General features: G+C 40.5%; 1 protein-coding gene across 1 annotated transcript; it reads right to left on the bottom strand.

The window, feature by feature from the left end:
- Positions 1-7,037, bottom strand: LOC146578507 (matrix remodeling-associated protein 8-like). The gene is made up of 4 exons (XM_085268756.1): positions 6,857-7,037; positions 6,033-6,362; positions 3,240-3,572; positions 1-1,501 (listed from the first exon to the last, which is right to left on the bottom strand). The coding sequence occupies exons 1-4, from the start codon at positions 7,035-7,037 to the stop codon at positions 1,470-1,472; spliced, it is 876 nt and encodes a 291-aa protein (XP_085124882.1). The 3' UTR covers positions 1-1,469.
- Positions 7,038-15,042: the final 8,005 nt, after the last annotated feature.

The following is a 15,042-nucleotide window of genomic DNA, read 5'->3' as shown; positions in this document are numbered from 1 at the left end:
AAAGAGAATTCAACAGGTACATGTAAATCTTTATTAACACTTACACACTTACATAGTGCTCATATTTCATTCAATCACAGAAGGAATTCACTGATTGTCATTGTCTTTAAAAAACAAACTCTTATAAGGCACACATGAACTGAGAAAAACCCCACAAACACCAAGAGGATGTTTCAAGAAGGCCACAGAGAGAAGAGTACAGAAGTGGAGCAGTTCAGTGATGTAGGTGGAGGCGTCACACCATCAGGCCATGAAAATATGAACCATGATTTGAACCTGAAACAGTGCAGAAGCTCTAACAGTGGAGAGATGTTTGGAGTTAAAGCTTCGGTCAGACCAGAGATCAGAGCATCAGTTCATCACACTGTCCTCACTGCTGTAATATTAATGCCACACTGTTGTTCTTTCATGTGCTGATGTGATGTACTCATGTTTACATGTTAGTGTTACTGACCATTAAGTTCTGTAGGAACCACACATTCACACACAGCATACACGGATAAATAAAAAACACCCGTTGATGTCTTTGGACTGTGGGAGGAAGTCAGAGACCCAGAATCCACTTCAGGAGATACATGTGACCTTTGTTCCTCATGCGCTCCATGTGTTACTTTACTAATTCACAGGAGGAGTCTGTTTCTGTGGGCAACAGGATGACTGTGACCTCCGACACTGCTGTCTCATTACAAATCCACACAAACATGATGTGTATATTTATACATTATGAGTGGCAATTTTCCCTAAAATCACAATGTTTCTAACTTGAGCCAAACTGGTGGATCTGAAAATCCATCTAAACAAATGAGTCAAACTTCACCCAAAAGAGCATCAGTGTACAAAGGTTTGCATCATCTATACAACAGTATAAAATGTGAAAATATGTTTCATATTTTTGAGTCTTATGGGTCTGTTTATGAAAAGTAATCAGGTCTCAACCCAGCAAAGTTGTTCAGGATGTTTTGCTGGTGTCAAAGGTCAAAGCAGTTTAAATCTGACCTGAACAGTGTGTCATGTTAAAGAAAAGTTGAAGAGGTTGTCAAACTTCTCAGTGCAGGATCAGAGAGAGACGTTAACAGTTTGTACAATCTGTTAAACTGGGTAAGATTGGTTTACAAACTAAAAACAATGTCAGCCAAAGAGATGATTTTTATACAAAGTGTTTTCCAGTGGACTGTACTTAAAGAAGAAAAAGTCACATGAAGTTAATAAACAATCACACCAACATAAAATAGTTAATTTGTCTAACCTGAAGCTCCAACACTCACTGACTCTGAGATCAGAAATTCATGTGTGTTTGTAACACAGTTTGACTTTGTGTCAGTAAATCTCATGAACAAGATGAATAAACTGTAGTTCAGAGTCACTGACAGCACAGACACACACTGTTGGTCCGAGTCTGAACATGATGATCATCAGAGTCGACTGCTGGATGTTCAGGAGAGTTTCTGTCTGTCCTCAGATCGTCCGACTCACAGTTCATCTCTGTCTCCTCCTGGCTGACCTGCAGGTGAGAAACAGCTGTGAGGTGTCCTCTTCTAGTTCAGGAGATTAGATGAAAAAATCATTCATAACATTTATAAAGTGAGAAAATGTTAATGTTGATTTTTCTGCTTTTTATTTAAAAACATGATCTGACCAAAACTGCAGTCTGGAATCTTGCTTTCACCATAAAAAAAATCATAATTATTTTCAAATACACAGGTCTAACAGCTGCTTCGGGGTCAGAGGTCATGTTGGGTTGATCCAGCTGTTCTTTATAATTTGACCTGTTTGGCTGCAGACTGTGAGAGCTCATTAAAACATGTCTGAGACTTTTGGAAGGTCAAATCCTCGAGTCTCTGAAAACGTGTTTGTTTATTATGAGGCTGAAACATCTGAACCTGTGATTCAGTGACAACAGCTCTGTCACACCAAACACTGTGTACACAGTTTACTACTTTTATATACGAAGCACTTCAAACAGTGCAATATATCAATACCATGCAATATATAATACTATATACCAAACATCATACTTACAGTTTGATATAATTGTTCAAAACAACCAAACATCTAAAAATAAAACTGACTTTTTAGGTTTCTACACTGAATAAATATCCAAAAACATTTTGACTGGTTAAAATCACGTTTGCAGAAGATTTGGTGGTTTCCTGGTGTAGAGTTACTAGAGTTAGAATAGAGTTAATATTCCTTCTTTAATAATCCTTTGTTGTGCTCACTGCTTGTTTTATTCCTGTGTTTGATGATCAGAGTCTCTGTAAGTCATGAGTGTCGATGAACGATCAAATGAGAAACTCCAGGAAGTGCTGAGTGGACTGTGCCATGGGGGAAATATGATGTTGTTTATGTTTAATATTTATGCTGTTTAGCTTACATTTGAGTTATTCTGGATTTGATTAATTGACCTGTTAACATACACCAGGTCACCAGTGCATTACTTAAAGCTTTAGCAACATGCTAATTAAACATATGTTCAAGAAATAAAAAATATTAACTTCATCTGATCCAACATTCAGATTATTTTAAATGTGCGAGTCTGTAATCTCAGTGACTAACAGAGAACCTGAGTGTAAATGTGACCAGATGAAGTGTGAGGTTGTGAGAAAGTCTCTGACTGCATTCATAGATGTGTCCTTTCAGCTGCTCGCTCTGATCCAACCTTTGGTCTCTAAGAAGAGGCTTCAGGGAGACGTTTGCTACGTTGGACTGTAGGACCATCAGAAATGTGTGCAGTAACAAAACAGGCAGCACTGAAAGCAGCTCTAAGTGTTTGTGTTGTTCAATGATTTGTGCACAACAACAACAATGGGACCTCTCTCATCCATCAGTCACCATGTGGACATTTTTCTGACACACTTTGAAGCTGATGGACGTTTTGTGTCTGCACTAAGTACGTTTTCAGCAGCTATGGCACCGGCAGGATTCACTTTCACAGACTCACAACCACCAGCTCCACCCCTCCCCTCCCCCTCCAGCTGTAGGCTTTATCATTGAGTTTCCCCACACATGTTTACAGACGAGTTAGAGAGCAAGAGAAGAAGAGACATAAATGTCTTTGTTTCTGCTCTAACCAAACAATGCTGCTCTACAACTCTAGACTACCAGCCACAAAGACAACAGCTGGAGAAACATCTGTCTACCTCTGACATCCACCAGCTCATCCATACAACAAACACACATCAACAACCAGGAAGCAGCTTCACCTCTGATCACACACACACTCAACTCTACTCACTCACCTGGAGGATCAACAACCAGTTTGATGAAGCTGTGTTTGAATGAGCGTGCTTCTACCATGAGGAAACGACACTCGTATGTTCCAGCATCATAAATCGTCACATCCTTCAGAATCAAAGACACGTCTCCATCCTTCATCTCTTTGTCCTGCAGATCCACCCGGTTCTTAAAAGATGGACGCTGGTCATCTAGAATAATATCACAACCAACTCGGAAAAGAACATTTCCTGACTTCAGGTCAGCTCTCTCCCACTCTAGAGCGAAGATGTTGTTGTTTGGAGCTCGACATGGCAGAATTACATCCTGTCCAGACTTAGCTGTGATGGTTTTCTGATCTGAAAGATGAAACAACACAGAGCAGAGAGGTTAAAGGTCAAAGTGCAATTATGATCAGAATGGTTGACTTTAAATATTTTGTTTATTTCCTTTGACATTTGAGTTTTATTTATTTTTTTCATTTTATTTTCAGTTACAGCAGCATGTTAATGGCAAAACTTTGAACATACAGTAGTTTGCTGTTCAGTTTTTACAATACCCCAAAAGATAACAGAAAGAAAACAAACAAACAAACTAAAGAAACCCCTACAAAACAAAAAACAAACAAACAACAACAACAAAAATAAAATGGATGGATGGTATCTGGTCATGACAATGTGGTCATCTTAAATGTTTCCATGTACATTAGAAAAGGCTGCCATGCCTCAAGAAATTTGGTGGTTGAACCTACCAGTGTATATCTCATCTTTTCTAAATGCAAAAACTTCATGAGCTCTGCAAGCCTCTGTTCATGTGTGGGAGGAGCTTCCTGCTTCCATCTTAAAAGTATAAGGCGCCTTGCAATGAGTGAAGCAAAGAATTTGAATAGTATTTTGGCAAAGTGATGTTTTGAGGTATCACCCCAAAGATTAGAGCAGAGGGATCATAATTAACGTTATATATCTCTGAAAAGGTGTTAAATATACCCATATGGAAAAGAAATAGAAAAAACTTATAAGACTTGCATAAGATGTGGCCTACTTCATACAGTCAATCATATAAGGCTTATATGATTTACTCATGAAAGTGGCCACTTTCTCATTACTTTCTTATATTGTTTTAGTAAATATCCAAAACATACAAGTTTCATTTATATGATTTTCAAGGGATCTTAATCTGTTTTCACTCTTGTATGCTTTTCATACAAGCTTCACACAAGACAGATACAAACTTTATAAGATTTATATGCATCTTTTCCGTATGGGTAGACACCCAATAGTTATGAAGATTGGGGCCAAAAACTATGAAGGAGTGAACCTGTTTCTGCTTTACATCTGTTACACAGGGGGTCAGCCCATGTCTGGCACATATAGAAGAAGAGTGTACCCTATGGAGAAAACATAGAGCTCATCTGTTAAAGTCATCCCAAGGTCTTTCTCCCACTGAGCTTTAAGGATGGAGAGAGAAGGAGATTGAAGATCTAATAATATAGCATACATTTCTTTAATCGCCCCTCTCTTATGAGTGTTTATATTAATAATTTTATCCAAAGAAGTTTCCTCAGGTACTTCTGGAAATGAAGGAAATCGACTCTTTACAAAGTGGTGAACTTGTAAATAGCGGAAAAAATGTTTGCGAGGAACATTAAACTGCTTCAGGAGCTGCGTGAATGAGAAAAATTCCATCTGCAAAAAGGTCTTTGATATTTCTAAGTCCATTACCTTCCCATATTTTAAAGGCAGAATCCATCATTGAGGGTGGGAACATATGATTTGAGCTGATAGTGTAACCCAAACCTTACATTGCACCCAGATTCTGAGCGAGTCATACAACAAAGGGTTACATATATAGGTGTACAGTTCTAATGGGAGAGCTGAACTCAACAAAGCTGATAGGCACATTTTGCCACAATTGGATGAGTCAATTTGGAGCCAAGCTGGAGTCTCTGTGGTAAAATTACTGATCCAGCATATTTTGAATATTTGCTGCCCAATAATAAGACTGAAAAATTGGCAAGGCTAATCCACCCATTGGCCTAGTCCTCTGCATGAAATCTTTACGAATTCATGGACTTTTGCATTCCAAATAAATGCAGGGATATGCTTATTCAGTGTTATAAAGGCTCTGACATATACAGCAGGAGATCGTCAGCATATACGGATATTTTGTGCTCCTGGTCAGCTCTGAAGATGCCCTTAATGCAACTGTCAGCTGTCAGCTTGGCTTTAATCGCCAATGGTTCAATTGATAACGCAAAAGGAGAGGGGATAAGGGACATCCTTGTCTCGTACCACGGAGAAGTGGGAAATAAGAAGAGAATAACAAATTTGTTCTAACACGTGCCATAGGTGAGGAGTCAAGTAACTGAATCCATGAAATGAAATTAGGGCCAAATCCAAATTTATTTAGAGTATAAAACAGATAATCCCACTCCACCCGTTCGAATGCTTTCTCAGCATTGTGTAATAAGGCAATTTAAGGGGCTGTAGTTGACTGTGATTCACTTTCACAGACTCACCACCAGCTTCACCCCTCCCCTCCCCCTCCAGCTGTAGGCTTTAACATTGAGTTTCCCCACACATGTTTACAGACGAGTTAGAGAGCAAGAGAAGAAGAGACGGATTCATAAATGTCTTTGTTTCTGCTCTAACCAAACAATGCTGCTCTACAACTCTAGACTACCAGCCACAAAGACAACAGCTGGAGAAACATCTGTCTACCTCTGACATCCACCAGCTCATCCATACAACAAACACACATCAACAACCAGGAAGCAGCTTCACCTCTGATCACACACACACTCAACTCTACTCACTCACCTGTAACAATCAGGTTGAGGCTGCTGATGGACTTCCATGAGCGAGTTTCTTCCATGAAGAAACGACACTCGTATGCTCCAGCGTCATGAACTGTCACATCCTTCAGAATCAAAGACACGTCTCCATCCTTCATCTGTCTGTCCTGCAGATCCACCCGGTTCTTAAAAGATGGATGCTGGTGTGTTGAATCAGGGAGACCATCCTGGTACAAAAGCACATAATCATCTCCCAGGTCAAATCTCTCCCACTTTATTACTCTAATGTTGTTGTTTGGAGCTCGACATGTCAGAGTGACGTCCTGTCCAGACTCAGCTGTGATGGTTTTCTGCTCTGAAAGAGGAAACAACACTTTGACATTTGAGTTTTTAGTCATGTTGGATTTAATGAACCTCTGAACATCCAGCAGGTCACCAGTGACCCACTGAGGGGGAATTTTAGCCTCATGCTAAACATGCAAAGTGTCAGAAACTACAAGATGTTAGCTTCCACAGAACAACAACATGTGCTGATAATAAGTGAACATAATGTGTGAGAGAAAGCAGCCTCTCATTATAAGACACTGTGAGTCTCTGCATGCTGCCTTTATGGAGCTACAGCTGTTTGTATACACTGAACAAGAAGCTTTGTAGCTGCATACTGACTCCTGACACTGACACTGACACACACATTACACTTCTTTGTCTCTGTCACAGCTGGATTACAGATGTTAAGTGTCCACCCAGCCTGGTGTCTCCTTCACACACAGACAAACTGAATCCAGATGAAAATAATCCTCCTGTACTTCTTGTTATCTCAGAGAGAACCTCAGTTTAGTTCAATCTCACCTGCAGAGACGAAGACAAGGACAAACAGCAAAGTGCAGCAGAGCAGCGCAGTGCCAGCAGCCATCTCTGTGTCAGTATTTGTGCTGATCCGACTCTTAGTTTGTAATAAAGCTGAAAGTCTGCTTTGAAGAACAGATCTGACTTTCAGCAGCTCACTCTTACCCTGTAGTTTGTGGTTCATTTAAGAACCTTGGAAACCTTGGCTGTTTAGTTGAATCAACAGGTATTATCAGGCTGACGTCAGCATGATGTCATAAACACACGATAAAACATCAGAGTTTTAGTACAGCCTCTTGTTCTCTCCTGTAGTCTGAGTGTAGCCATTATAACAGTGAGACGGCACTGCCACCATGAGGTCAAACTGGAGCATTGCAGGTAATAATTCTCATCCTGAACACTGTTGGAACATCAGACCTCCTCACGCTTTGAACTCATTGTGATTCTAAATATTTCTAGTTTCACTTTGACCCCAACCCTAACCCTGAAATGGGCTGTACAGCTTTTATACTTTGACAATGACAAAATATTATTATCTTCTCCCAAATCCAACGTGGCAGTCTGCTGCGAATCCTCCCCGTCCACATCCGACCTCCCCTGGTATCTGCTCCTCCTGGAATCAGAAACACATGGACACAAAAACACATCCTGCCTTGATTATCTAATGTTATCCTTCAGCTTATTCTAAGGCCCAGTTCAGGACGTCATGTTTGGACTTCCTGACCCAGAGACTTATAGAAAACAATTATCAGTGTATGTGTAAAAATCCTCTGCACTCTGCGTGTACCTGCAATATTTCAGATCCAGACAATATCGCTGAATGAATCTGTTAACTCTGAAAACACAGAGTCAACTCATTTATGAGCACATTTGCATTATGTATATATTCATTTAATAAAACAGCTTTATTTAATTATTTTTAGAAACAATTTATAATTTTGCCTTTCACACCTATTTTCCGTGTGAACAAAAGAACGTTCAGCTGTTATCAGGTTCCTCTCCTGTCTCGGTTGTGGAGTGTATGTAGACGACCCACGAACAGACATAGGCAGAGAGATGGAACTTGAAACCAAAAGCGAGCCTTTATTTGGCTGGTGACAGGAGAACTAAGAAACCTATGAACAACTATGACATACTGTGATAATATGAGGGCACTATGACACACACTATGACTCTGTGACTATGAGGACATGGGGGTGGGAACACAGACGAAGCAACAATGAACAAAGGGAGACAGAAGACTTACATACACATATGAGGTGATGGGGAAGTGGAGGCACCTGGGAAAAAAGCTGACACAAATGGACATAATGACATCACATGGGGAAGAGTAAAACTAAACACATTGGCTGTGTCCAAATCAATGACTGTAGAAAACATGGACGACGCGACAGCGCCTCCTCCCATTGTGCAAAAATGAAGCCAAACAACCTGCCTGCTGCACAGCTGGCTTATGGCACTAAGAGGCACATACCTCCCTCTAGTGGTCACATTAAGTTCAAACATGGAAAAAGTGTTGGCTACCCATAACATAGTCCTGGGATCACTTCCGGGCCATTCACCCCCCCCCCCCCCCCCCCCCCCCCCCTCACACATTGACCCATGTGACCTCAGTAACTCAGTTGACAGCAGGGTGGGTCATCCACTCTCAGGACCTCCGCCAGCATCACAACCTCACTGGGAGTTAAACACCCGAGACTCTCCATCAGCTTTCAGAACTGAAGAGGTGAAGCGCAGTTTGCTTGTTAACGTGTTGACGCCGTCCAGCCCCACGCACGGGGCGATCCGCTGTAGCTCGTTAACGGAGATTTGCCGTGTTGTGGCGTTAACGTCATTTCAACGAGATTAACGCTGACAGCACTAGTGAGAACACAACGAATATGACTGCACATTGACGCCGACATCATCCTAGTGCAAAGACAAGTGGAAGCAGACAAAAACAACAAGCACGCATGCTACAAACTTTACCCGAGTCATTTAGACAGCCGTTAGCACATGATTCTCCTTATGGGGACCTGATATGTTTAATATGCTGCTGAGAATATAGCCCAGAAGAAGCGTATAGTATAGCTTTTATTTTGGAAAGAGCCATTTCTCTGTAATAAACTCTCTTTTCCAAAGATGATTTCTTGATCAGATAGATTTATTTTATCCCTTTGTTGTTTCAGCAACATTAAATCTAAAAACTGCACGTTTGAGTTAAAATATATATTTATAATTTTAATAAATGACAAATTAAAAAGGCATGAACATTTTTTTGTATCGAAAAAATATCGAACCGTGACACCAAAGTATCAAACCGAACCGTGAATTTTGTGTATCGTTGCACCCCTAATATATATATATATATATATATATATATATATATATATATATATATATTAGGGGTGCAACGATATTCGTATCGATATTGAACCGTTCGATACAGTGCTTTCGGTTCGGTACGCATATGTATCGAACAATACAACATTTGTAATTTATTTTATCAATTTTCCTTCTGACGATGCTGTCTGTGTTGAGCGCTCAGTGAATCTGTGTTCGACTACTCCGCCTAGGCTGCACTGTCGAGCGCAGATCCACTGAGCGCTCAACACAGACAGCATCGTCAGAAGGAAGAGCGCAGGGCAAGCTAGCGAGACAGAAGTTAAGCTCTACTTGCAACAGGCAAATTGAACCTCATTCAGATCTGGCGTTTGGAATTATTTTGGTTTTCATGTGACGTATGACCCTGAAGGTAAGCGAGTCATGGACTAAAGTAAAACAGTATGTTGGATGTGCCATGCAATGCTCAATTACATGGGTGTGAACTAGTGTGTTAGCGCAGTTAGCTCGTTAACGTGTTGGCCGTCTAGCCCCATGCACGGGGCGATCGGCGGTAGCTCGTTAACGGAGATTTGCCGTGTTGTGGCGTTAAGGTCATTTCAACGAGATTAACCTGAAAGCACTAGTGGGAACACAACGAATATGACTGCACATTTACGCCGACATCATCCTAGTGCAAAGACAAGTGGAAGCAGACAAAAAAAAAGCAAGCATGCTACTAACTTTAGCCGAGTCATTTAGACAGCTGTTAGCACATGATTCTCCTTATGCTGCTGAGAATATAGCCCAGAAGAAGCGGATAGTATAGCTTTTATTTTGGAAAGAGCCATTTCTCTGTAATAAACTCTCTTTTCCAAAGATGAGTGATTCCTCAATCAGATACAGGGCTTGCAATATCGCTAGCCCGACGTCCCGGAGCTAGCGATTTTTTCAGTCGGGCTACCAAAATCTATCTCTTCCCTGCCCGTCGGGCTATTGTAGGAAAAATATATGTCAATGCTTTTGCATTCTTTCAGAAATGTAGCTGGGTAATTATGTCATTGGCATCGGTGAGCCACTGTCAATATGTGACATATTGAAGTCGCGTTTGAATTTGCGCTTGTTTTTTTGCTTTCACTTTGCAATCGTGCGAACTGTGTATAGAGAGCGACAGCACTGATCTGTGAGTGATGATAATTTGTGCACCAATTCCTCTGACATCGTCTTATTAATCGTTAGCTTACTATGCAAACATGACAAGTGAAATCTCCTGCAGCAAGCTTAAACATGTGAGAGGTTGATCGCGCAGAGAATCGCTGAGCTTATGTGAGTGCGTGTGTAAAAGCAGCAGGATTTATATTTCAGTTCTGCTGAGCCAAATAAGACAGGTCAGGGTGAAGAAGTGACAGCCAAAGAAAAGCTTACCACAAAACGGAGAAGTTATGACAAATCAGACTATAAGGCAAAAAGAAAGTGCAGCTTTATGGTTTCATGGACAAAAGAATTTCTGTGGCTGCAATATGACGAGCTAAATAACCAGGGCTGCACATAAGTGGTCCGCAGGTGCGCATTCGCTGTCAAAATAAAAAACACGCACAAGGGTTAGGGTTAAATTTAAAAACTGTACTTTTGAGTTAAAATATATATTTATAATTTTAATAAATGACAAATTAAAAATGCATGAACATTTTTTTGTATCGAAAAAATATCGAACCGTGACACCAAAGTATCGAACCGAACCGTGAATTTTGTGTATCGTTGCACCCCTAAAAAATTATATATATATATATATATATATATATATATATAATTTTTTTGGGGTGGTTTTGGTTGCATTTTTCAGGATTTATGTTCTAAAACATCTGCAGCTCCATGACACTGAAACAAACCAATTACCATGCAGTACAGCAATTTTACATTTTTTCACATTTAATAATCACTTTTTAGTTTAGAGTCCAGTGCGTATGATTAAAAAAAACTGCTGTTGTTTCAACTGGTCAGTTTCAGTCTTCTGACTCTCCACCTTTGCTTCATGCTCTAATGCAAGTGCAAAATGAACTGTGCAAGATCTTCTTCCTTCCGCCATCAATTTCTCTGGAAATTACAGCAATACTGTCATGTCACAAATAACCATTAAGCATAGTCTCACTACCCGACCCAACACTTTACCTTGGATCTTCTTTTCAGACGTAGTATGTGTGTCTGTGCAAACCTGAGCTTTTTATACCATGACAGAAAGAGGGGTGAATGAGTACTTACTTACTTAAGTACTTACTTAAGTACGGAGGCATAAAGGGGATGATATGATAGTTCTATAAATCTTCTAACATGGTGGAATCAACATGTTGTTTAGTTTATGTTCAAGGGCAGTGTGAGTACCAGTCAAATGTAGTGTGGACGGGGTTGTTGGAGTGCAGTCTGCTCGTGGTCTGATCTGTGGAAAAAGAACAAAGAAAACTGCAATGATCTCCATTCAGTCACTGAAAACATAACAGCATCTGTGTCATCTGCAAACGTCAATGATTTTTCTACCTGCAGACAGAAAAATAAATCACTGAGCCGACACAAAGTATAAATAAATGTAACTCTAGAAACATGGATGAAAACAAGAGAGGACAAAGCAGAAAGAAGAACAGAACACTGAATGTTGTTTAAGGTCAGACTCTGAGGTGAGGTTAAGGTTCTTCTCACCATTTTGGACTAAGTTTAAAGAAGTGACTATTTTACTGTGGACAGGCTCAATTCTCTAACAATATACTACACTCTGCTTTTTAACATGACCACAGAAAGAAAAGGCAAATAAAGGAAACATGTTATAAAGCACACAATCTGATCTATTAACTAAAAAGAGAGAAATTATGTTCATGATAATTGGACTCAAATGCAGGACACATTGGTTTACAGTATTTTTTTTATCAAGTTTAGCCAGAATGTGTAATGGGGAGGGCAAGGAGGTCTCTGAGTTTACAGAGGAGAGGACAGTCCAACAGGCACATGGGTGAAGATCCAAGCAGAGGGGAAGAAGCAAAGGTAAGACCAGAGGTAAGCATGAGGAGCATCAGCAGCAGGTAAATACAAAAAAACAGAGATTCAGAGGCCCGAGCAACTGCACCACTGAAACATTCAGTGAGGAAGTGATTGTCAGTGAATCACACCTGCAGTAATGTCACTGCGGCACATGTGTAAAGCTTAACTCATTTTAAATACTTTATATTGTGTTCAGTTTACAGTAATGCATCATTTTCTGTGAAAGAACCACGGATCTCTAAACAGCTTTCAATTAGCTCAGAAAAAAGGCGGATTTAAAAAGGAAAAATGCCACAGCTCAATTTACCCGTGGCATATTAAAGTGTTTGTGCTACTTTATGTAATTTTTATGTCATTCTTAGTAGGCAAGTTTTAATTATGCCAAATATTACTCTTTTTTTGCGCTTTGGTTATTATTATTTTTTGTAAAGATACAAATATTTGGGGGACCCATGAGACTCCACTCAAAAGCATCTTATTTTTCCTGCCCAGTTTAAAATCATTTGCTTGTCCTAGTGCCAAGTTTATATCCCATTATTTACATTTTTTGGTACTTCTCCCAATATAAAACGCACCTTTGGTTTCATAGACTGATCATCTCTGCAGTTTTATTCCAAGACTGCAGCACCCCTGTTAGCTTGTTGTTTAGTTTGTATTGGCTGTTGTTTGTGATATTTAATCAGTAGGAGTAATAAACTTTGTCTCTTCCTGATGTGTGTCTTTTATCCTGTCGCCATCTGCCCTCGTCTCTTTTCCGTCACCCCCAACCAGTCACAGCAGATGGCTGCCAAAACACCTATTGGATCAGTGCCTGTATAACCTACGATGGTGTAACAGCAGGCACGTGCAGGGGGGGGGGGGGGGGGGGGGCTGGAGGGGCTTGAGCACCCGCCCCTTTCCTGATGGGTGCCCAGAGTGCCCTTTTGTTGAGGCAACTTTTAAAATTTTTTGCGGAGTCTTGTCTGTGCCCCTCAACAATAATATTTAACTATTAATCACAGTTTTGCTAAATAAAAGGATCTGGCTTGCATCAGTCACATGATCACATTTAACCAATGATCGCCCTTGACGGCAGAACGCGCTGGTTACGAGCTGGGAACGAGCTCACAAAGAGCACGCGCATTTTTAGCGGTCCGGAGCTGTAGGAGAAACACAAGTTAACTCAGAGACACAGACTGATGCGACACAACCAGTAAGTAGGTGTACAGCGTACACTGTAGTGTGTAGCACCCAGGAGTATCAGCTTATTACGTACACGTTGGTAAGTTGTCTTGTTGCAACTGACGAACTGAAACAAATGAGCGTGCTGTGTGTGCAACAGGGCGACAAACATTACCTGTCCTTTTATTAACTGCACAAGTAGTGCTGGTCATAGCTGCTGGCTACCTGTGTAAGGCTGTCATGGGTCTGTAGCTCTGTCACCGTTTTAGGGAACATATTTAGTTTTAAAGCAAGTTACAGAGCTTTTCCTGCCTTTCTGGAGGGATTATATTCCACTAAAAAACGATCTAATATGCATGTCCACATAATTATGCATTATTATAATTATGATATATTAAAAAACACAAGCTGTATGTAACGTTGGACCCAAGAAATATAAGCTGGAGCGAATTTGACGACAGCCGAACTTTTATTTAATACTGTGCGTTTGTACAGGGACACAGACACTCCCGCTCTCTCTCTGCTGTCATGTCCGCCCTCCTCCTCCGACTGTCACTGCCAACATATAAAGAGACACAATCACTGTCAGATCCCAGCACACCTGTTCACCCCGCCCCTGCACCGCCCCGGGAGCTCACTGCGTCACCCCTCCTCTGCAGCTGGCCAGAGACCACACCCACGCCACACTGTATTTTAAAGAACATACATTAAGAAGCAGATTATATTAGATTTATATTTTAAATAAGACAAAATTTGGATTTTACAGCAGTAAAATTATTGTATCTCTACAGTTTAAACATGTAATAAGCTTTGCCCTGCACAGAGTGGATAGTGAAACAAATGGAATCATCATAAATACATTATTTCATATTTATTACTTCCCCCTCCTCATTGCTTTATTATTGTAGCTCTAGTAATAAATAATAATGTAAGGATTCTGGATCAGCACCAAGATGCCCAAAGTATATACAGTATTCTGAAGGTCTAAAATGTCACTGTGTGTGTGTGCATGTGTTTGTTTTATGTATATGGATTATTTTTAATTATTACTCATGATATGACATTGTCCAGACAGAATTTTATTGGAATTCCACGTGAAAGACCAACACAAAGTGGTGCACACGTGAGAAGTGGAACGAAAATCATACATGATTCCAAACATTTTTTACAAATAAATAACTGAAAAGTGGGGTGTGTGTAATTATTCAGCCCCCTGAGTCAATACTTTGTAGAACCACCTTTTGCTGCAATTACAGCTACCAGTCTTTTAGGGTCTGTCTCTACCAGCTTTGCACATCTAGAGACTGAAATCTTTGCCCATTCTTCTTTGCAAAACAGCTCCAGCTCAGTCAGATTAGATGGGCAGCGTTTGTGATCAGCAGTTTTCAGATCTTGCCACAGATTCTCGATTGGATTTAGATCTGGACTTTGACTGGGCCATTCTAACACATGGATATGTTTTGTTTTAAACTATTCCATTGTTGCCCTGGCTTTATGTTTAGGGTCGTTGTCCTGCTGGAAGGTGAACCTCCGCCCCAGTCTCAAGTCTTTTGCAGACTCCAAGAGGTTTTCTTCCAAGATTGCCCTGTATTTGGCTCCATCCATCTTCCCATCAACTCTGACCAGCTTCCTGTCCCTGCTGAAGAGAAGCACCCCCAGAGCATGATGCTGCCACCACCATATCTGACAGTGGGGATGGT

Source organism: Mchenga conophoros, linkage group LG3 (genome assembly GCF_057382185.1).
Source record: "Mchenga conophoros isolate Kocher_MC1m ecotype Shallow Benthic linkage group LG3, M_conophoros_male_GT1.1, whole genome shotgun sequence".
NCBI lineage: Eukaryota > Metazoa > Chordata > Actinopteri > Cichliformes > Cichlidae > Mchenga > Mchenga conophoros.
Note: the sequence above shows the minus strand (reverse complement) of the source record. Positions and strands in the feature narration are given on the sequence as shown.

What these genes read in the sequence shown, in the direction of transcription:
- LOC146578507 (XM_085268756.1), bottom strand. Translation starts at nt 7,037, where the DNA reads ATGAACCACAAACTACAGGGTAAGAGTGAGCTGCTGAAAGTCAGATCT. An exon ending in CCTTGTCTTCGTCTCTGCAG is followed by an intron (nt 6,363 to 6,856) that starts GTGAGATTGAAC and finishes TTCCTCTTTCAG; the next exon opens with AGCAGAAAACCATCACAGCT. An exon ending in ACTGGTTGTTGATCCTCCAG is followed by an intron (nt 1,502 to 3,239) that starts GTGAGTGAGTAG and finishes TCTCACCTGCAG; the next exon opens with GTCAGCCAGGAGGAGACAGA.